Genomic DNA, 22,287 nt, shown 5'->3' on the forward strand with positions numbered 1-22,287 from the left:
AAAGATTGTAGCACCTTCTAGTAATTAAAAGCTAGACCACTTGAATTTTTTTCATATTTAGAGACCATTTGAATAATCCAGGTAAAATGTAATCTGCATTTACTAATAAAAGCATTGCAAAATATTAATTGTATAGTGAAGATTGTGATTTCAATTCAATGGACAGCTTCCTGTCCCCATATTTTTGATCACTTAGCTTGATGTCATTACCTTCTCCTTCATATGCTTTCCTCTCTGGGCTACAAGAACCTCCCTCCACCCACGCTCAGTTTCTCTGTCCTCTTCTATACTCTCCCCTCTTATTTCTCTGAGATAGACACAGATGAAACAAACCAGTCACACTACTGCCAACTCATTGGAAAAGACCCTAATGCTGGGAAAGATTGAGGGCAGGAGGAGAAAGGAGTGACAGAGGATGAGATTGTTGGATGGCATCATCAACAAAATGGACATGAATTTGAGCAAACTCTGGGAGATAGTGAAAGACATGGAAGCCTGGGTGCTGTAGTTCATGGGGTCACAAAAAGTTGGACATGACTGAGCAACAAAATTTCTATAGACCTTTGATTTGGGTATTACTATGATTGGGCTTCCTAGGTGGTGCTAGTGATAAAGAACCTGCCTGTTAATGCAGGAGACATAAGAAATGCGGGTTTCATCCTGAGTCAGAAAGATCCCCTGGAGTATGAAATGGCAACCCATTCTGGTATTCTTGCCTGAAAAATCCCATAGACAGAGGATCCTGGTGGGCTACAGTCCATAGGTCGCAAACAGTTGGACACGACTGAAGTGACTTAGCATGTGCATGTATGTGTATGATTGAAAGAACATCTCCTACATATCTAATTGGATGTTTCCCATTTCTTCAAATATTTACTCAAATAATGATTTCTTAATAAGACCAACCTGGAATGTCACTTCCCTTCCCTTGCCCAGCCTCTATATTCTTATCCCACTGTATTGCTCTAAGTTTTTTTTTTTTTTCAATAATTCTGAATGCTTTCTATCTACTATATGTTATTCACATTCATTGTGTTTATTGATAGTGTTTGTCACTTTCTGTATGCTTTTGTTTGTATCTCAAGCACCTGAATCATGCTGATGCCTGGCAACATTAGGCACCAGACAATATTTGAAGAATAGGTGAATGGATTACTTCTAACATGCTAAAGGCTCATTCAGACCAATTGTGTAGGTAGTTCCTTAGAATCAGTCATGGAACTGAGACTCGGATTTGGGTATGGGTGTTAAATTGAAAATGTGCTTCTCAGGAGGAAACTGTAAGGGAGGAACAAAGCAAGAGAGAGAAAGAGAAAGAAGACAACTTCCTAGCTTGATGGTTCTCATCAGTCCAGATGAATTCTCAGAAGGGAACAGCTGTAGGCAGTTAGTAGCCAGACCTCACAGCAGCTGGCTGGTAAGTAGACTGGCATGGTTGATGAGATCTGCATGGAACACAATAGAATTTACCTCTATAGATTCCAGGTTAGCACTTATAGTAAACCGTGGATGTGCTTATGCCTGTAAAATGGTTAATGTGATAGTTTACACTGACCTTCTCAAACCTCATATTATAAGTTTTCTAGACAAATGCATACTGTTTTATTGCACATTCAGTTCAGTTCAGTCGCTCAGTCATGTCCGACTCTTTGTGACCCTATGAACTGCAGCACACCAGGCCTCCCTGTCCATCACCAACTCCTGGAGTTCACTCAAACTCATGTCCATTGAATTGGTGATGCCATCCAGCCATCTCATCCTCTGTCGTCCCCTTCTCCTCCTGCCCCCAATCCCTCCCAGCATGAGAGTCTTTTCCAATGAGTCAACTCTTCACATGAGATGGCCAAAGTACTGGAGTTTCAGCTTTAGCATCATTCCTTCCAAAGAAATCCCAGGGCTGATCTCCTTCAGAATGGACCGGTTGGATCTCCTTGCAGTCCAAGGGACTCTCAAGAGCCTTCTCCAACACCACAGTTCAAAAGCATCAATTCTTTGGCACTCAGCTTTCTTCACAGTCCAACTCTCACATACATACATGACTACTGGAAAAACCATAGCCTTGACTAGATGGACCTTTGTTGGCAAGGTAATGTCTCTGCTTTTGAATATGCTATCTAGGTTGGTCATAACTTGCCTTCCAAGGAGTAAGTGTCTTTTAATTTCATGGCTGCAGTCACCATCTGTAGTGATTTTGGAGCCCAGAAAAATAAAGTCTGATACTGATTCCACTGCTTCCCCATCTATTTGCCATGAAATGTTGGGACCAGATGCCATGATCTTCATTTTCTGAATGTTGAGCTTTAAGCCAACTTTTTCACTCTCCACTTTCTCTTATTTTCACTCTACATTTTCTCTTATTTTCTTTTATTTCTCTTGCTGCTGCTGCTGCTATGTCGCTTCAGTCGTATCCAACTCGGTGCGACCCCATAGACGGCAGCTCACTAGGTTCCTCTGTCCCTGGTATTCGCCAGGCAAGAACACTGGAGTGGGTTGCCATTTCCTTCTCCATTATTTCTCTTAGATTCTGACAATAGATTGTTTACATGTCTTCAGATTGTATAATCCTATATGTCCCTATTCAATAGATCCTTGATTACAAGACTTGTAATTTTGGTGTCTATTCACATTCATAGTATTGATTCTTTGTATATGCATCATTTAACTAGCTAAACTATTAGACTTATCTCACCAAACACACAATAGTGTGTTGGAAAGATCACAAGCCAAGCAAAAAACAACAAATGTATGCCATTTGCCAAATCCACAAAGTAACTGGTAATCAGAAATAATAATAGTTTTCTTTATCTCTCCAAACCTTATATATCTCATCTGGAAAAGGATTCAGAATATAGGACCATAACCCAGGGATTTATTTGTTGTTTCTTTTGTTTGTTTGTTTTTCTTTAGATAAATATGCTAATGTGTGTGGAAGTAAGTTGTTGACTACAAATCTTAAAATAAGATACTAAAATCAATCTTGTTTTGTGTGTACGTTTTATCTCAGAAACTGCCTGAAAAATATGGTTGGAAATTTGAAACTCCTTTGTCTGAGTTAAGGATAAGAAATAATGATATAATTCAAATCTGGCTGGTAGTTTTATATGATGAACATCCTACTTGATTACAATAATTTACATTTTTTCTTGATTCACAAATAGCCAACAGTCATTTTTCTCAAATGCAATTGAAATATAATTAAGAGAACAAGGGAATGATAATAAAATAATTTTCAGTTTTTAAAGTTAACCACATTCAAGTGAATTTGTTGAATACAAAATCAAGATTAAACCAAACTTAAAATATTATACTTCATAATATATCTGATGTTTTTTATTTATCAACAAAAATGTGATTAAAATGCAGAGTATTTTAGGCTGATAGAGATAATTAACCATAGAAAATTTAGTAATCAGCTTGTTGCTATTGAGTAAGTAAAGGCTATGAAGAATTTTTAATAAACCCTATGGGATAAGAGCTTGCTAAATTTAAAAACAAATACAACAGAACCCTTTATGATGTGCACTATTGTTCAAGAGCTGAGGAATGTACAGGTGTTAAAATGGCCACACAAGGGTTACATTTAATTTTTCCTAAAGGTGAATGAATTATGCTTAGAATCATGAGGAAAATAAAGAAGATATTTAATAAAAGGGCTTCACTGTTCAAACAGTCTATAATTTGTACCAATCACTGTGAAGTTCATACTTAATCCCATGTTATGCAAACTTTTATGAATATCAGTCTTACTTCACTGCAGCTTGAGTTTTACTTGTTAGAAAAAACACTAGAACTCTTTTTTTTTTAAAGACTATTTCCCCCCAGAACTCTTTTAAAAAGCACATTTCCTCCCAGTTAATCTCTTTCCATATCTTTATTAGATACTTATGCAATCAGATATCATCAATCTCATATTTGATCCCAGGCTCAAATGAGGATTATCCAATTTAGGCATGAATCAACTAATCAGTTAATTTTATAAATACATATTAAGTACCTATGGTATGCCAATAATTGTTTCATGCAGGACACAAAATATCCCACAACCATCCATTATAACTAGAGGAAACTGTCAATAAACATATAATCTACTAAATGAAATACATAATTAAAATCATTGTAAATTATATGAAAGAAATAAATGGATGGTATGAAGGAAATCAATAGAGACTGAAGTTGGCTAAGCTATTTTTGAAAAGTTTATTTTGGAAGATTTTGAAAGAAAGCAAAATATGACATAGAAATTGAAAATAATGAGAAGGAGTTGACTATGGATGAACCAGGTAACACTGTTCAAGGTCAGAGTGTGAGTAAGGAAAAACCTTGATTTATGCAAGCATTTAAAGATCATAAAGGAGGCCTCCAGGTAAGTTACATGGGCAGTAATTACTTTACAGCAGTACAATTTTAATATCAGGAGCCCTGATATCAGTCCAACAGAATTCAAATCCTAGGTGCCTGACTTTCTGTGATATTAGCAAGTTACTTCAGTTCCAGTTTATCCCTCTTTCTCGTATGGTCATACTTTCCTTGTAATATGGTTATGAGGAGAATTATAGAAACTGTGTTTGAAAAAAGACTTAGCACAGTGCCCACAACACAGAAGGCGAGTTGGAATGAATGTAAGTTGCCAGCATCACAGATGTTAGTAGTCTATTTCTGGAGCAGTAGAGCCCAACTGCAAGTGAATGCCTAGTTTTAGTTTTCAGCCTTTCTGTTGCTATTTATGTGACCTTGTGCAGTCAGTTAAACTGTGCCTCAGTTTCCTTTCAATATGAAAACTATGAGGAGTTACAGAAGACTTTAGTTTAAAAGGTTGCATAAATATATAAATTAAACTATATAAAGTCAGTAGACCAGTGAATAACTTTGCTTCCTATTATTATGCTGAAATGTTAGTAGTAGCAGTAGGAAAAAAAAAAAAAGATTTAATTTTGACCAAGAGCAAGGAGAAAAATGAAACAATTTTTCTAATGTATCTTTTCCCTCTTCGATATAAATGACACTCCAAGTGGCTCAAGATTTTGTTCAATCATTTGCCTAGTTTACAAACTAATAATCTAGGAATTATAATTGATTTCTCCTTTATTTAATACTTTATAATCGATACAAAGACTGATGCTGAAGCTGAAACTCTAATACTTTGGCCACCTGATATGAAGAACTGACTCATTGGAAAAGACCCTGAAGCTGGGAAAGATTGGAGGCAGGAGAAGCGAATGAGAGGATGAGATGGTTGGATGGCATCATTGACTCAATGGACATGAGTTTAAGCAGGCTCTGGGAGTTGATGATGGATGGGGAAGCCTGGTGTGCTGTAGCCCATGGGGTCGCAACGAATCGGCCATGACTGAGCAACTGAACTGAACTAAATCAATGCAATCAACATTCTCTTTTGAATATTGACTATGAAGATCTTACTCTGGTCTTCATTTCCCCAGAAACAGGCAAGGATTTGGGTGCAAGTGATTGGTTAACAGATTGCTTCCAGGTCAGGAAGTGTGGGAGAGAGTGGGAAAACAAGACAAGAAAAAGAATCTAAGTGAGGGTGTTATTTCAGTCAGTCCAGGCTCAGCATGATTCTTTAGGGGAGCTGCAGGATGCAAATAACATGTTGGTTTTTAATATTTCTGCACCTGTTAAACAGTGGCTCAGGGATTCCATGAGAGACAGTTGTAAACTTGCAGGCACTTTGGGCTCCCTGTGCCTGTGGGCAAAGTGTCTCTAGTAACCAAGGGAAGTCCTTCAAAGAGAGTAGCAGGTGCAGGCCATTAGAAGCAAAGCATACAAAATTGCAGTGCATATAGTGTGTGTATGTGGCCATATTAAAGAATCAAAGGCTATCTGAGCAGAGATTCAGTGTCCACTTCAAACCACTTCTCTGCGAGCCATCATCATCACTTTCTGGATTACAGTGATAGACTGTCTCCCCAAACCATTTCCTATCCTCTAACCTGTTTCCCAATCTGTAGCCAAGTTGGTCTTTTCTAAGCATGAGCTTTTCTAAGCATAAGTGCTTTCCATTTTGCACTGAAATGAAAGCAAATTTCTTATGATAGATTATAGAGACCTATGGAATGCTGGCCTCTGCCTAAGTCTTTGGCTCCATCTAATACAACTGAACTTTTCAGCTTAAAGACTTACATGCTACCTAAAGTAGATATCACAGAACAAATGACAGGAAATGAAGAATGCTCTTCAATTTCTCATGGAAATCTCCCAGTGGGAAGAAACCAGGGTACCCAGTATAGTCTACTAAGGAAGTGTGATTATTTATCAAAGTGAGTTAACAGCTATTCTTGAGATTCTCTGGCTGCTCATTTTCTACCACACCATCCCTGATAAAGGACTTCCCTGGTGGCTCAGATGATAAGGAATCTGCCTACAATGCGGGAGACCCAGGTTCAATCCCTGGGAAGATCTCTTGGAGAAGGAAATGGCAAGCCACTCCAGTGTTCTTGCCTGGAAAATCCCATGGATACAGGAGCGTGGTAGGCTGCAATCCATGAGGTCACAAAGAGTTGGACATGACTGAGTGACTTCACTTACACTTTCATCCCTGATAAAATGTGGGGCATATTCTAAACTATTGACCATTAGATACCTTTCATTATATGTTTTCCATGCATTATTTGCTGTTGTACTGTTCTGAAATTTATTTCACAGTTTTATGGGTTGTGGTTAAATTTCCCAGTTTTCAGTAGTTTACAAGATTACTACTAGTTATGTAAAGTCAACAGGAATGATCAATGAACAATCTATAATGAGGTTGTTGATGGAAGTAATAAACAATCTATTGTAAGGAAAAACAAAGGGTTTTCTCTGAGCCAAACAGAGCACAAGAGCTCCAGAGACACAGAAACAAGAACTTGAATTGTGTTTTGCTGGACTACAAAATGGTGATGACTGATAAAGGCAAAAACCTTTATGCATTAAAAATTACATAAACTGCTCATCAAGAACTAGGATTGGAGCTGCAAGAAGTAAGGATACTTGTTAAGCAAGGATAAGTTGGTCTCCAAAATGGTTGCAGAGTTAAAAGGGAAGACCTTGAAACCATAATGTTGTGGCTACTATAGGATGTTAATTTGAGAATGACTGGTGGTGTTGAATCTGAAATCAGGACATTCAAGTTCTCAGTGATGCAGGAACATGTCTGAAACTATGTCCATTTGGATGACTAAACCGCAATTACTCCATTTTGGTTTTCAAATGTACTCTCTTCTTAAATGGTTAAAACAGATTTGCAATGTATGTTCAATAGACCACAGGTAGGCTTTTTTAATTAGCATAAAGTTCAACTTAAATCAGGTATAAGCCAGAATGACTTTCTCAAACCTCAATAAGTGAAATTTTCTCCCATCAGTAATAATTATCACCACCCATGCTTTCAGAGTAAAAAATAATAACATGACTTTGAGTTCTCTCATTCTGAGTGTGTAGATCTGTGGTTACATATATGTATTTTGTTAAGTAAGAACTTTTTTTAAATAATAAGTATGGAAATTAGAGTACATATAGGTGGACAAGGTCTGTACCATAGCAAGTATCCATCTTTATTATATTGGTATACATTGGGAGCAAACCTCATTGATTGATAACGAAAACACTAACATATTGGGGAATTGTATGCTAGCACTGTGCTGATTTACTATGAGCTACATGTATTATGTAAAAATTAGTTTAAAGCTGAGAATCTAAAAACTAACTCCAACATGTACTATCTGTATGAATTTTGTCAGATTACTTAATTCTTCACACCTCAGTGTTCTCATAGGTATATGCTACTGTAAAAATTTAATCTTTGTATTATAAATAGCTATGACTTTGTGATAAATGTTCAAAATAAAATAAATACCACTACATTATGAGACAGGTAATGATTGTTCTCCTTTTATAAAAGAAGTAGTTGAGACCTCATGATGCAGGTAAGTATCCAAAAGTCTCAGATAATAAGGGATAAGCCAAGCTTGAGGGTTATATATGACTTTTATGACTTGATAAGTAAGTAAGTGAAGTCGCTCAGTTGTGTCAGACTATTTGCGACCCCATGGACGGTAGCCTACCAGGCTCCTCTGTCCATGGGATTTTCCAAGCAATAGTACTGGAGTGGATTGCCATTTCCTTCTCCAGGAGAGAATCTTCCCAACCCAGGGATCGAACCCAGGTCTCCCACATTGTAGACAGACGCTTTAACATCTGAGCCACCAGGGAAGTCTTAATAACCGCAACTAAATCCACGGTACATAGTCTAGTACTGGACATCTGGCCGAGGCCAGGTAAATTGGAGTGCATTTCTAGGATTTTTTTGTTTTGTAAACTCAAAATAGAAAAGACTATCAGTTGCTTTCTTAATTGGAAGATGTTGAGTCTGAAATTCATGTATTTGCAGATTTCATCAGGTTGAGAAGCCTTAGGTTGAAGCCAGAGAAAAGTGTGTGTGAGAGAGAGAAGGGAAAAAAAAAGAACTCCAGTACCCAAAGCCCTAATTCTCAGTTTTCATGAGCAGAAAGTGCCCAGTTTCTTCTCCTTTCATCCTCTCCTTTCCACACTTAATTTGATGTTATAATCTAATGAATTATTTATTTACTTTTGCCTGTACTAGTTTGAGATGGGTTTTCCTTGCTTTTCAAATCATTATAATCAGTAACAACATCTCAAATGTTCTAGATTATATATGTTTCAAATTAAAGCAAAGTACTAATAGATAAAATTAATTTTTAAATACTAAAACATTTCAAAATTCTGGATCAAATTATCTCATAGGTAAAACTGCCTATCTTATTTTGCAATACCAATTTTGTATTTTCCTTTTTGTTATTACTATTATTTGAAATAAATATGTGGTTTTTTTTATAATATCAAACAGGATAGTATAAATGAACAGGAGGAGAGGACATTCTCCTCACTTACTCAACTGATAGTTGGGAAAAAAGTTATTGATTGTAAAGGATCAACCTTACACTGCTAAGTAATTAAAGGCACAATCCAAAGTATATTTGGTATCATTTAATTTGCCTTGAGGCAACATCTTAACATGTTACAGAAGAAAAGAGAAGAGAAAGGAGAGAAAGAGGTGCTGGAGGAGAAACAGCTTATAAAATTTGGTAGACTGTGGACAGAAAATAGTGTTCTTGTTCATATATATTTATATATTAATAAATATTCCACTTTCATTGGTCTTGAGACTTTAAGAACTCAATATGATCTTTGGTGTATTATAGAGCATACTTTTTTTCAAAATAATGAATATTTTAAAATATGAATATATTCACATGTACATGTCATAATACAGTAGCAGTAATTCAACTGTTTTCTGTTTATGTTTTTTATATACTTCTCCTTTACTATCAATATAAGTTTTTAATGACAATCCATTGATGTATATCTAAAAATATGTCAATATATTATTTATAACATCTAAATAATATAACTTCAGGAAAGTTTTGCAGGTTACAGGTTATATGGAAAAGAAACACAGTCTAATAAACTATTTTTCTCCTACTACTTTTCAGGTGAAAAAGACAGTACATTGAATTTGCTTTCCTGCAGAAGCCACAGATAATGAGGACTTATCATTGCCTATCACTATTCATCTGGACCTATATGTATCATACAACTGATGCTATCCCATTTCAAGAAAAAGGTAGCAGTGATTTACTGAGTGAAAGGATAGTGGGTCTGACACAAGATGATGGTAAAATGCTACATCGTACCAAGCGTGGCTGGATGTGGAATCAGTTCTTCTTGTTGGAAGAGTATACAGGTACAGACACACAATACGTAGGCAAGGTAAGAGTTTTTATATGATAAGTCTAGAAGTTGAAAGTGATAGTTATTTTTTACATCAATTTTCCATGTCACTAATAATTATTTTAAAGTATTTGACTAATGTCAATATGCAGAGGTATCATGTTGTCAATTCATTCAGTAGGATAATGTGGGGAATGTGATTTATTTAGGTAGTTAGATTAGGTCAGTATTCATAGTAAGCCTCAAAGAACAAACTATTTGTGGACTTAATTCACTATTAATCAGCTAAATATGATATAATTTCATGTGCATGTATCTAAAAGATTTTTCAAAAATTAAGTCATGAGTAAAAATAATTTGATGCATTATATAAGGCAAAGCAAATAAAAGTATAATATACAATTGTTACTAAAATATATTAGTCTCTGCTGATGAATAATTTGTTGTAATTAAGAATAGTATGCTGTATATGAAAAACAAGTAATTTGAATACTTCTAGATGCTTCTGTCTCCTAATCAGTCAAAATGAACTATAGCTTGCCTATAATCCAGACCAAAGGATTTAAAGCAGAGAGAAGAAGAAAAGAAAAAAAAAAAAAAAAGAACTAGAAAAAAGACATTACCCTTAGACAGACTTAATTCCATTCCAGTTGCAGCAAGTGAAAACTTGCTCATTAACAATCACGACCAAATGGCAGCAGGGAATACATAACCCCCTTCTTGTATCCAGTTTCGACGAAATAGAGTTATTGCCTCACTCCTCTTTCTGCTGTGTCTTGAAATAGGTGACATATTCTTTCTGCCATCCAGAATCTTTTAATTATCTATTGTCCTCTTACCAATCACATTCATTCTATTCCACACATACACTAATTCCTTTTTTTCATTGTGAATTATCCCCCAGTTTGTGCCCAGTGCTGAGATAGTTTCAAATTCTGAGCAGAAAACAAAATAAATAATTATTAATACTAAAATTTCCCATTAGTCATGTATTTATTTATTTTTTATTTGTGGCACAAGACACTAGAAGTGACTCTAATGATATAAACATTGTTTGACTCACTGGCAACTTGGGCAAATCGGATAGAATCAGACAAAAAGGAAAACATGAAAAGTACCCAGTATCACAAAAGTTATCCTTATTGCTATTAGATCAGAAATATTGGTGAAATAGACAAAATCTTGGTTAATTCTTTACTCTCTGTATGTGACAGTAGATATTTTTTTTTCAAATGTAACTTCTTTTAACCTATTATTTCCTTTTCTTTTGATATCTCTCTCCTCTGGTTCCTTAAGTCATATTCATTTTGCTCCATGCATTTCACTTCCTGACTCTTTTTTCCCTTTTATTTTGCCTTAGGTTAGTCACATGGCACCTTCCAACATCCCTCATTTAACATCACTTCTCACACTATATTTAATAACTAACATCAGGATATTACAAGTTCAACTGACAAATGTTTGTGTCTGAGGACTTGAAATTGCCTTATGATTCTGTTCCTAAGGCAATGTGTAAAGGACAGATTCAGTTCATGGGGCCTTGCACAAAGGGATTTATCCTTGGAGATTCACAGATACAGAAGAATAGATACAGATAAAAAGAGATACTAGTAATCTAAAGGTAATCAAGGCTCCTCTACAAGCATTTATTTTTAGCCATAAACAGAAATACTTCTAAATATTGATTGCACATTAATTAACTGATCACCATTACTGCACTGACATTTAAAAATATACGTTATGCTTTAGATCTTCTTGCTCCTTGTTCATTTTTAATTAGTTCTATAATCTGTCAAAAAATAGTGAAGTGGGACCTGCTTTTATTAAATTACTTTTAATAAAATATTTTGTCACTTGGTACTTGGGAAAATAACCTCACTTTGATCATGGACAAGTTTCAACAAGATCATGAACCCAAAATATAAAACACATTAAAATAGCAAAATTTTTCCATTGAGGATATTCAAACCAAAACTATGTGTCAAATATTTTTATATTACCAATGGAAACAACACTCATATGAAAGAAAATCTTCAACAAAATAAAACACTGTTTGGAAAAACTACTTTATCTCTTTTGTAAGAAGACCTTGTCTTAGATATGCTGTCACCACCTATTTAGTTCATTATAAAAATGTGATTTCAACTACTCCTTAGCATTTATCAAGCTTTTCTGTTGTGTCAGTCGCTCAGTTGTGTCCAACTCTTTGTGACCCCATGGACTGTAGGGAACCAGGCTCCTCTGGTCCATGGGATTTTCCAGGCAAGAATATTGGAGTGGGTTGCCATCTACTTCTCCAGGGGGATCGTCCCTACCCAGGGATTGAACCCCAGTTCTCCTGCATCGAGGGAGATTCTTTACCACCTGAGCCACCCAGGAAGCCCTATTAAACTCTTCAGCTCAGTTCAATTCAGTTGCTCAGTCGTGTCCGACTCTTTGCGACCCCATGAATTGCAGCACACTAGGCCTCCCTGTCCATCACCAACTCCCGGAGTTCACTCAAACTCACATGCATCGAGTCAGTAATGCCATCCAGCCATCTCATCCTCTGTCATCCCCTTCTCCTCCTGCCCCCAATCCCTCCCAACATCAGAGTCTTTTCCAGTGAGTCCACTCTTCGCATGAGGTGGCTAAAGTATTGGAGTTTCAGCTTTAGCATCATTCCTTCCAAAGAACACCCAGGGCTGCTCTCCTTTAGAATGGACTGGTTGGATCTCCTTGCAGTCCAAGGGACTCTCAAGAGTCTTCTCCAACACCGCATTTCAAAAACATCAGTTCTTCAGCACTCAGCTTTCTTTACAGTCCAACTCTCACATCCATACAATAGCGTTGACTAGACGGACCTCTGTTGGCAAAGTAATGTCTCTGCTTTTTAATATGCTATCTAGGTTGGTTATAACTTTCCTTCGAAGGAGTAAGTGTCTTTTAAACTCTTAAGGCTCTGTAAATTCTCTCCTAATCTGCTCTCCTAGCATTTGACATTATTGCTCACTTGCATATACAGCTAGCTCAGCTCTCACCCTTGAACTTGGTCAAACACTTGAGTTTTGATGACAGATTAATATTTTGAACACAAGACATATTGTCTTTTTGACCACCTTGCTCTGGTTTCCCTGGGTAAACTTAAACTGAATCTTCAAGAATCCATTGCAGTGGTAATACCCTGAGTGAAGACCTACTGTATCTACCGTGCATCAAGATTGGGAAAAAATAGGAGCTTCTAATGGGAAGAAATTTTCAAAGGTTTTTTTTTTTTTCTTCTTATTTTTCAGAAGCTAGGTATCACAGAATATGGTAAGATATATTAATTTATAGCTGATATAGAATTATAGAAATTTAGAAGTGTATCTGATCCTTGGATGTAAAATCTAGGGTTCAATTACTCTTGCCTGGAAAATCCCATGGACAGAGCAGCCTGGTAGGCTGCAGTCCATGAGGTTTGCTAAGAGTCGGACACGACTGAGTGATTTCACTTTCACTCTTCACTTTCATGCATTGGAGAAGGAAATGGCAACCCACTCCAGTGTTCTTGCCTCGAGAATCCCAGGGACAGGGGAGCCTGGTGGGCTGCTGTCTATGGGGTCGCACAGAGTCGGACACGACTGAAGTGACTTAGCAGCAGCAGCAGCAGTCTTAGAACAAAAAAAATGGCAGCTGTGGAATTTAATAAATATACAAGTGTACACACACCAAACATAAAGCTTACAAGATTCAGTCCTGATTGTGCCATTCAGTAACAGTGCAAAAGTTGTAAGTCAGCTAACTTTCCCAAACTTCAGATTCTTGTTAGGTTAAATTAAAATGTCATTAAGATTTCCTAACTCCAAATTCCTGTTGTTTTCTAGGATTGTGGAGTAAGGGAGCTGAGTCTGTAGCTAGGAAGTGCTAATACAAATTTTTAAAATTTCATGTGGATAAATCTAAGGGTTGGGATTGCATACAGCAAGAAACAAACACACACACACACCCCCCTAAATAAAAGCTAGTCTAGTGGGGTGCAATTAGACCACTACTATGAAATGCTGAAAATTCAATGCTGTGATGTTTTCTTATACATCATGGGATGTGAATCCCTGTTGAACTAGTGTACAAATTCATCATGAGTGGAGCACAGTTCTGGAATGATCATTTTGCTTTCAGTGTCAGGGTGTAGTGGAGGACTAAGGGATACATTGTGAGGATACTTTTATAAGGAAATGTTGTAGAATATTTTCTTATGTCATTTCACGTCTTTGTAATACAAGAGAAAAGTCAGACATGTTAAAATAAAAAGCATTTTTTTTTTCCACAATAATGCAAGCTGAGGTTTACTGATTCTGTTTTCTTCAATGAGGGAAACCTTTGCTTCTTATTCTTGAAGATTACAAAGTCATAACAATAGCCATGTGATTTCTCAGTAATGTGAATAGATGTGTGACTGAAATACTTGGGCAGTACTAATATCGCTCAAGAGAATAATTAAAGTAAAGTTAAGAAAAAGTATAGCAAAGGTTCCTACTATTCTTGTAGAGAAACTTCATACACAATTGGTTTTTTATATATTAAGTTTAGATCTTGAAAAATCCATACTTATGGATTAATAATCAGTTGATCATATGTCTACACTTAATGAGCAGAAGTTAATTGTATTATTTTAATATTTGGCTGTTAGAACACATTTATTGCATAATGAGATAAATTTACAGATAAAGCAATTATTGACAATTATTATTTTTGAACAAAATTTTAGTATTCATAAAATAATTTTAATATATCAACTTAATTGACCAATATATTTTAATTCAAAGATATGTAATATTTATGCTTACTTTTCTCAGGGAAGTTGTTGAACTGCCTATTAATAGTCACCATCTAAATTCAAGTTATCTTTTTTACAAAATAGCTCTCAATTATTTATAGTTTATTTCAAAAACATGTACTATTCCATAGCTGAAATCATCCAAAATATAATCATAAAATTATAAACTAGAAAAGAGTTTTTAACATTCATGAAACTCTTGGTTACAGCTGGATACTATTGATGTAGGTTTTAACAAAAATGAAGCAAAACAGAAGTACCAATTGTCAAAAGGTTAGGAATCTGATTTACATTTATTGAGTATCAGGGGATGGAATAACTCTCTTGCACTTTTACAGGTTGATGTGGTCACTAAATATGTGTCTTTCCCCCAAGAAAATATAAAATAATGTTCTTGGATAGGCAGTTTTCTCTTAGGCTTTTAGGTAGGATATGGCGGTATGATTTGTACAGAGACAGAAATAAAGGCTGAAATTTCCTGAAGGCTATTTGATAAATGGTTATAGAACATTACAGTGTTTTTTCTGAATCTAAATAAATGATCTTTACAAAGGTTTTAGAATGTCATTACTTATGATGCAGTCCAGGTAGCAACTGCATCTGATCTATGGGCACACTGTATCCCAAAATGCTCTTTATAGATTCATTGTTTAAAACTGAGAACATATGAAAAAAATACTAAGCATTAAGGCGAGGTGCTCAGGAGAGTCTACAAAGGCTTATTTCATACTGAATTCTATACAACTCTACGTTTACAATAGAGTGCTGTCATTTCCTTCTGACTACCAGTCCCCTCACCACCGGAACTGGAATACCCCAGCCCTCTACCACTGCTATCACCGCAGTAAACAGACTTTTCCCTTGACTTAATTTAATGTTTAATTCTCAGAAATTGTTGCACACTATTTCTTTCTTTTTTATTAGGATATAGTTGCTTTATAATGTTGTATTAGCTTCTGCTGTATAACAAAGTGAATCAGCTATTTGTACACATACATCCCTTCTGTCCCTGTTGGACCTCCCAACCCTTCACCCCTCAGATCAGTTGATATTTCAATATTCAATAAAAATTTTTTTTTCAAAAATAAAAGTGAAATAATGACATTTTCAGATTAAAAAGAGCTAAAAAATTTTGCTTCCAGCAAACACACTAGAAGTAATGCTAAAGGAAGTTTTTGGTTTTAAGGGAAATGACAACATACAGAAATTAAGGTCTACACATGAAAATAAAAAGCATGGCTAGAAATGGGAATCACTTAATATAACATGATTTTTTAAAAATCTTTTGCTTTTAAACTGGTAATAAAATACCTAAATAATAAATGATAGCAATGTATAAAGCAATTTGCAATATATACAGAAAGAAAATATATAACAAAACTAAAGTCCTACAGGCATGGGAGATTATAGTGTTGTAAGATTGCTATTTTAATTATAAACATGTTGTAAACAATTATAAAATATATAATATTGATTCCATTTACAGTATAATTTATAAGGTAGTAATTATTTTGGAGTAAAAGTGATTATAAAGTATATTTCTTTGATGTTTTCTCTGCTCTTTTTGTGATATATAGTGTCAATCTCTCAGGACCCAGATTAATAAACACTCAATGAAAATCTATTGAGATAGCACCTCAATGTTAATTTGAGTAAATATATGATGTCAAATACTTTGAGAAAATAAAAAAAAAACAATCTAACACAAATTCAAAGCCCAAGGGTCACATATTGTGTATAGGAAATAAGCTAGTAAACAAAAATAATTAAAATTCTGCCATAAATACAGTTTTGATAGATGACTTCATAACTTTGACAGTAGATTCTAGCTGGGAAGAATGAAGATGGGCTTCATGTAGGAGGAAGCACCTGATGTAGGACTTAAAGCAAAAGAGTGAAGATGAGATTATGGGAAAAGATGTTAGATACTTCCTGGAAAAGGGCCTATGAAATGATCAGATAGAGGTCAAGTATTTTGAAAAGGAAAGTTTTTACTTTACCCAATTTGTTTTATCACTCATTTGCTTTATAGTATGGCTGAACCATTTCAGTTTGTCATTACTTCTAGGATTTGTCTCTTCTTGAGCTCTATAGGAGGTTTGATGTAGTTGCAAATCCAAAATAACTTGGCAATATTGAACTCTTCCATTTCCTACTGATGAAATCCACAACTCCTTAGCCTTCTTGCTGACATTTTCTACTGTTTATTAAAGTCAGATATTGTTCATGTGAAGTTTAGACATCAACTTAGAGATGTTGACAGAGACTTGAGGGTTCCATTTTCTGTTACTATCTCCTCCTTAAGATTGTGCTCTGCGGTTTCTGTCTACTCTGGCAAACCCAAACTCCAACCACTGTCTCCTCAGCCCAGTGATATTACTTCTTCCTTCCTGGGGTCTAATTAAATATTCCTAACTCTATCACTGGAAAATGCCCTCAGAGGAAAAGTCTGGTAATAATGTGGTGGTTTAGGCCACAGAAATTTAACTCAGAGTCATAGGCTTTGCAGTACCACCTCTTTTGCTTGGTGGTTTGTGTCATCAAGCAGTTTTGTCTGTTTGTATATTTCTTGGGGTCATACATTCATAATTATTCTTAGTGGATATATTTGTACAGTGCAGCTACCTGTGAGGATAAAATGCCAAATATCAAGACTGATTTTGAGAAAATGCTTCATGATGTGACTATGCATGTTTCATGAACCAGTAAGATTTATTATAATATTGTAAGACTTAAAAATGTTTCAAATGTTCTAAGTCAAAGTAAACTCTTTTCCCCAAATGTATACTTATTATTTCTGTTTCATGGTTGATTATATTAGGTAAGACTGTCAGAATGCTTTACATCATAAGTGATAGTGTGAATCAGTTCCTTACTGTGATATGCCACTTTAAAGAATACAGTCCTTGGCATTTTAAAGTTCTCTGACATGTAAAGAAACATGATGGCTCACTGTTTTCTTCCTGGAAAAGAACTCAGACCTTCGAAAGGAAATTTGCTATGACCGTTTGCAAGTGTTTTCTATTCACGCCTTGTCTGGACCAGCAAGTCTATTTTAGAGTCACATTTCTGCTTTTCCATTCACACATCAAATGCCCCACAAGAAAAAGTGATAAATGACCTTTCTTTCCAGGGAAGTTTTGAACAGCTCCACTCAATCTACCAGTACATCAATGAGAGCATGCAGGCAAAAGTCAAGTTTCAATAGTTAGCCTGTATCTTTTAAACTATTTACTCTTCTACTGTGTATGTTACAGTTATGTAAAATAAACATAAATATTACCATTTTGTTTTACTGCATTTTGTAAAAATAGTTCCATTTTATCTATTCAGGCTGGTTTAGTCCTTGAAAATATAGATTCCCCCTCCCCCCAACCCCCGCTAGTTCAGTGTCTGGTATATATTGGCATTCAATTCCATGTTGATAGTAATCTAGGTTTTTTAGCACCGGACTGTAAGGGTATCATCAGCTGTTATAATCATTACACTGATTAACCACAAGATAGAGCTAAAGTTGAACAGGCGAATAGCTTCTAAACCCACTGAATGTCATTAATGAAGTTTTGCAAAAAGAAAAATAAATCACATATCATGCCTTTTTACTTATTCATTTTCATAGGTACATAAGTCATTATTTAGCTCATTAAAGATGGCCTTTTCTTAACATCAAACATGATTTTAACAAAATGGAGCAAAAAAGGAGAAAATTAAGTTTTAAAATATATTATGCAAGATAGTTAAAATTGAGCCATGCTAAAGCCTTTGACTGTGTGGATCACAATAAACTGTGGAAAATTCTGAAAGAGATGGGAATACCAGACCACCTGACCTGCCTCTTGAGAAACCTATATGCAGGTCAGGAAGCAACAGTTAGAACTGGACATGGAACAACAGACTGGTTCCAAATAGGAAAAGGAGTATATCAAGGCTGTATATTGTCACCCTGCTTATTTAACTTATATGCAGAGTACATCATTTGAAACACTAGGCTGGAAGAAGCACAAGCTGGAATCAAGATTGCCAGAAGGAATATCAATAACCTCAGATATGCAGATGACACCACCCTTATGGCAGAAAGTGAGAGGAACTAAAAAGCCTCTTGATGAAAGTGAAAGAGGAGAGTGGAAAAGTTGGCTTAAATCTCAATATTCAGAAAACGAAGATCATGGCATCTGGTCCCATCACTTCATGGGAAATAGATAGGGAAACAGGGGAAACAGTGGCAGACTTTATTTTTTCGGACTCCAAAATTACTGCAGATGGTGACTACAGCCATGAAATTAAAAGACACTTACTCCTTGGAAGAAAAGTTATGACCAACCTAGATAGCATATTGAAAAGCAGAGACATTACTTTGCCAACAAAGGTCCATCTAGTCAAGGCTATGGTTTTTCCTGTGGTCATGTATGTATGTGAGAGTTGAACTGTGAAGAAAGCTGAGCGCCGAAGAATTGATGCTTTTGAACTGTGGTGTTGGAGAAGACTCCTGAGACTCCCTTGGACTGCAAGGAGATCCAACCATTCCATTCTAAACGAGATCAGTCCTGGGTGTTCTTTGGAAGGAATGATGCCAAAGCTGAAACTCCAGTACTTTGTCTACCTCACGCAAAGAGTTGACTCTTTGGAAAAGACTCTGATGCTCAGAGGGATTCAGGGGAGGAGGAAAAGGGAACAACAGAGGATGAAGTGGCTGGATAGCATCACCAACTCAATGCACGTGAGTTTGAGTGAACTCTGGGAGATGGTGATAGACAGGGAGGCCTGGCGAGCTGTGATTCATTTGGTCGCAAAGAGTCGGACACAACTGAGCGATTGAACTGAACTGAACTGAAATAATATAAACTTTACATGTTATTGTGTTAATTTTCAACATAATTTAAAAAGTAAAGATACATTATAAGCATTGTTTTAATCTTAAATTTATTCATGTTAAACACATTAAAACAGAAAATCAGATCACAATAAAAAATGTTCACAAAATAAATATTTTAACATGTTATTGAAGGTATATTAGGTAGAGAGACACACTCAGATCGCTGAAACTTGTTACAAAACTTTGGTAATGAAAGAAGTTGAAATTGATAGTTATTGTTCTATAATCATATGCTTTTGATGAGTTTAAATTTTCTTAACTGTATATCAATACAGTTGATATATATATGCTGCTGCTGCTGCTGCTAAGTCGCTTCAGTTGTGTCCGATTCTGTGCGACCCCATAGACGGCAGCCCACTAGGCTCCCCCGTCACTGGGATTCTCTAGGCAAGAACACTGGAGTGGGTTGCCATTTCCTTCTCTAATGCATGAAAGTGAAAAGTGAAAGTGAACTCGCTCAGTTGTGTCCGACTTTTAGCCATCCCATGGACTGCAGCCTATCAGGCTCCTCTGCCCATGGGATTTTCCAGGCAAGAGTACTGGAGTGGGGTGCCATTGCTTTCTCTGGATATATGTATATGTGTGTATATACATATATATATATATATATATATGCCTTGCACTGCTAATCTTCAAGGAACTTTTTAAGTAAAAGAGTAAAATCTAAAATAGATGTTATAAAAGTGACTATAAGCTAAAGTACAAAATAAATGATATATTTATGCAATCAGATACCTAAAGATTCTTCCACATTAATTCAGGTAACTTAGGTTTTCCAATTTCTTAAACCATTACCTGAAATCATGAAATATGTTAATATAGAGAGCACATTGAGTAAATAATCTTAAAGCCCCATCTCATGATCAGACATAATTTCAAAGTTAGATTATATATATATATATATATATATATATACACACTTAATATATAAGTATATATATATATATACACTTAATATATAAGTATATATAAGTGTATATATATATATATATATATATATATATATATACACTTAATATTACTTTTGCAGAAGGCAATAGCACCCCACTCCAGTACTCTTGCCTGGAAAATCCCATGGACGGAGGAGCCTGGTAGGTTGCAGTCCATGGGGTCACTAAGAGTCCGACTTGACTGAGCGACTTCACTTTCACTTTTCACTTTCATGCATTGGAGAAGGAAATGGCAACCCACTCCAGTGTTCTTGCCTGGAGAATCCCAGGGATGGGGGAGCCTGGTGGGCTGCCGTCTATGGGGTCACACAGAGTCGGACACGACTGAAGTGACTTAGCATAGCATAGCATAATATTACTTTGCTGCAGTTAGCAGTCCTACGAATAAGACTCAGCGTTCTCACTCCTTAGTAGTTTACTTTTTCCTGCACCTTCATCACAAGTGCCATGCCAGAAGACATTTTTAAGTGTTTGGCCATGTTGCTGCAAGTCCTGGCAAGAATTCTTTTAACATTTTTTCCTCACAGGGAAAAGCATACAGTAGAAAAGGAATACAAAATATATTCAAGGGACGTCAATGCATTGAGTTTATCATTGATGTCTCCTCTGTTTATTTCTCTTGTGTAATTGGTTCTATTGATTTATCTTCCAAATTCATAGGTGTGTTGACATATGTGTTGCTTCTGTCAATATTCAGTCTCTTAAAAGTCTCTAGTCAGCTTTCTTATACTATTAAATTCCTAAAAAGTCCGATTACTCCCTCTATTGGTTTTTTTTCTAACAATTTACTTTTCTATACCTAATCAGAGTACTTTTTCTAAATTATGAGTATCAATGTTATCCTCTCCAAAACATTTTAAATGGTTCTTACTTAGGAAAAATGCTCACATGTTGAGATCATCATTCTTTTAAAGTTCTTAACAGTTGAATATTCACTACTGTGTTGTTGTTTAATTGCTAAATCAACTTTGACTTTTTTGCAATCCCATGGACTGTAGCCCTCCGGGCTCTTCTTATCCATGGGATTTCCCAGGCAAGAACACTGGAGTGGGTTGCAATTTCCTTCTTCAGGGGATCTTCCCAATCCAGGGATTGTTTCCTGCATTAGCTGGTGAATTCTTTACCACTGAGCCACTAGGGAGCCCAATATTCACTATTATTCATGGCAAAATCACTCTTTATTTTTCCATTTAATATCCATCCCTCCGCAATTTATTTATACTCTCCATTGTATTCCCTGCTTATCATCTTATTCAATTTAAAAGGTCTATATTTGATATCACTCTTTATGATCGATTTACCCATCTGCCATGTAGAAGTTACTGTTTTCCCTTTGATATTATTGTATATTTTATAGCATTTTTTAAAATCATAGAACAATTGTATTTCTTTCTGTGTGTATGTATTTGTGTGCAGGCTGTTAAAAAAATAATTACTTTTCAATTTCAATGATCTTAATATAGTACAGGCATATGTACACATGAACACACACATGTGTTAAAGAAATAAGAACAGCTTTCTTTGTAAATATATTAAACTTTGTAAGCAAATAATCTAAAGTGAATTCTGTGGTTAGTGCATTTTAAGTGTGTGGTTGAATTTAGCAACATATACAAATAATATGATATAAAACAATGATTCAATCTAAACTTTCTTTTTGACGCACAGGTTTTTATATTTAATGAATTTTATGCACTGAGAGCACAATGGATAATACTGTTTCAAGTTGTTCCTACTAAACAAGTATTTCTCTAAAGTTGGAATAAAATAGTGAGAGTGATAATACATTGCTGTATTTAACACTCCCCCGAGTATAAAAATCGCCTCTTTAAAATGATGTGTTCAAGGCTATAACCTTCACTTGTATTCTATGAGATATAATATGACTGATGAGTGAATCCTAATTTTCTCTCATG

General features: G+C 35.5%; 1 protein-coding gene across 3 annotated transcripts in view; it reads left to right on the forward strand.

Annotated features, from left to right (window-relative positions):
* Positions 1-9,561: 9,561 nt before the first annotated feature.
* Positions 9,562-22,287, forward strand: part of LOC129632845 (cadherin-9) — an 85,423-nt gene continuing 72,697 nt past the window's right edge. Inside the window, exon 1 of one of the 3 annotated variants that reach the window (XM_055554555.1) lies at positions 9,562-9,789. In XM_055554555.1, the coding sequence (XP_055410530.1) occupies positions 9,562-9,789 (228 nt within the window). The remainder of the gene's footprint in view (positions 9,790-22,287) is intronic. The other 2 variants (XM_055554556.1, XM_055554557.1) reach the window with 2 other exon arrangements.

Source organism: Bubalus kerabau, chromosome 18 (genome assembly GCF_029407905.1).
Source record: "Bubalus kerabau isolate K-KA32 ecotype Philippines breed swamp buffalo chromosome 18, PCC_UOA_SB_1v2, whole genome shotgun sequence".
NCBI classification, from domain to species: Eukaryota; Metazoa; Chordata; class Mammalia; order Artiodactyla; family Bovidae; genus Bubalus; species Bubalus kerabau.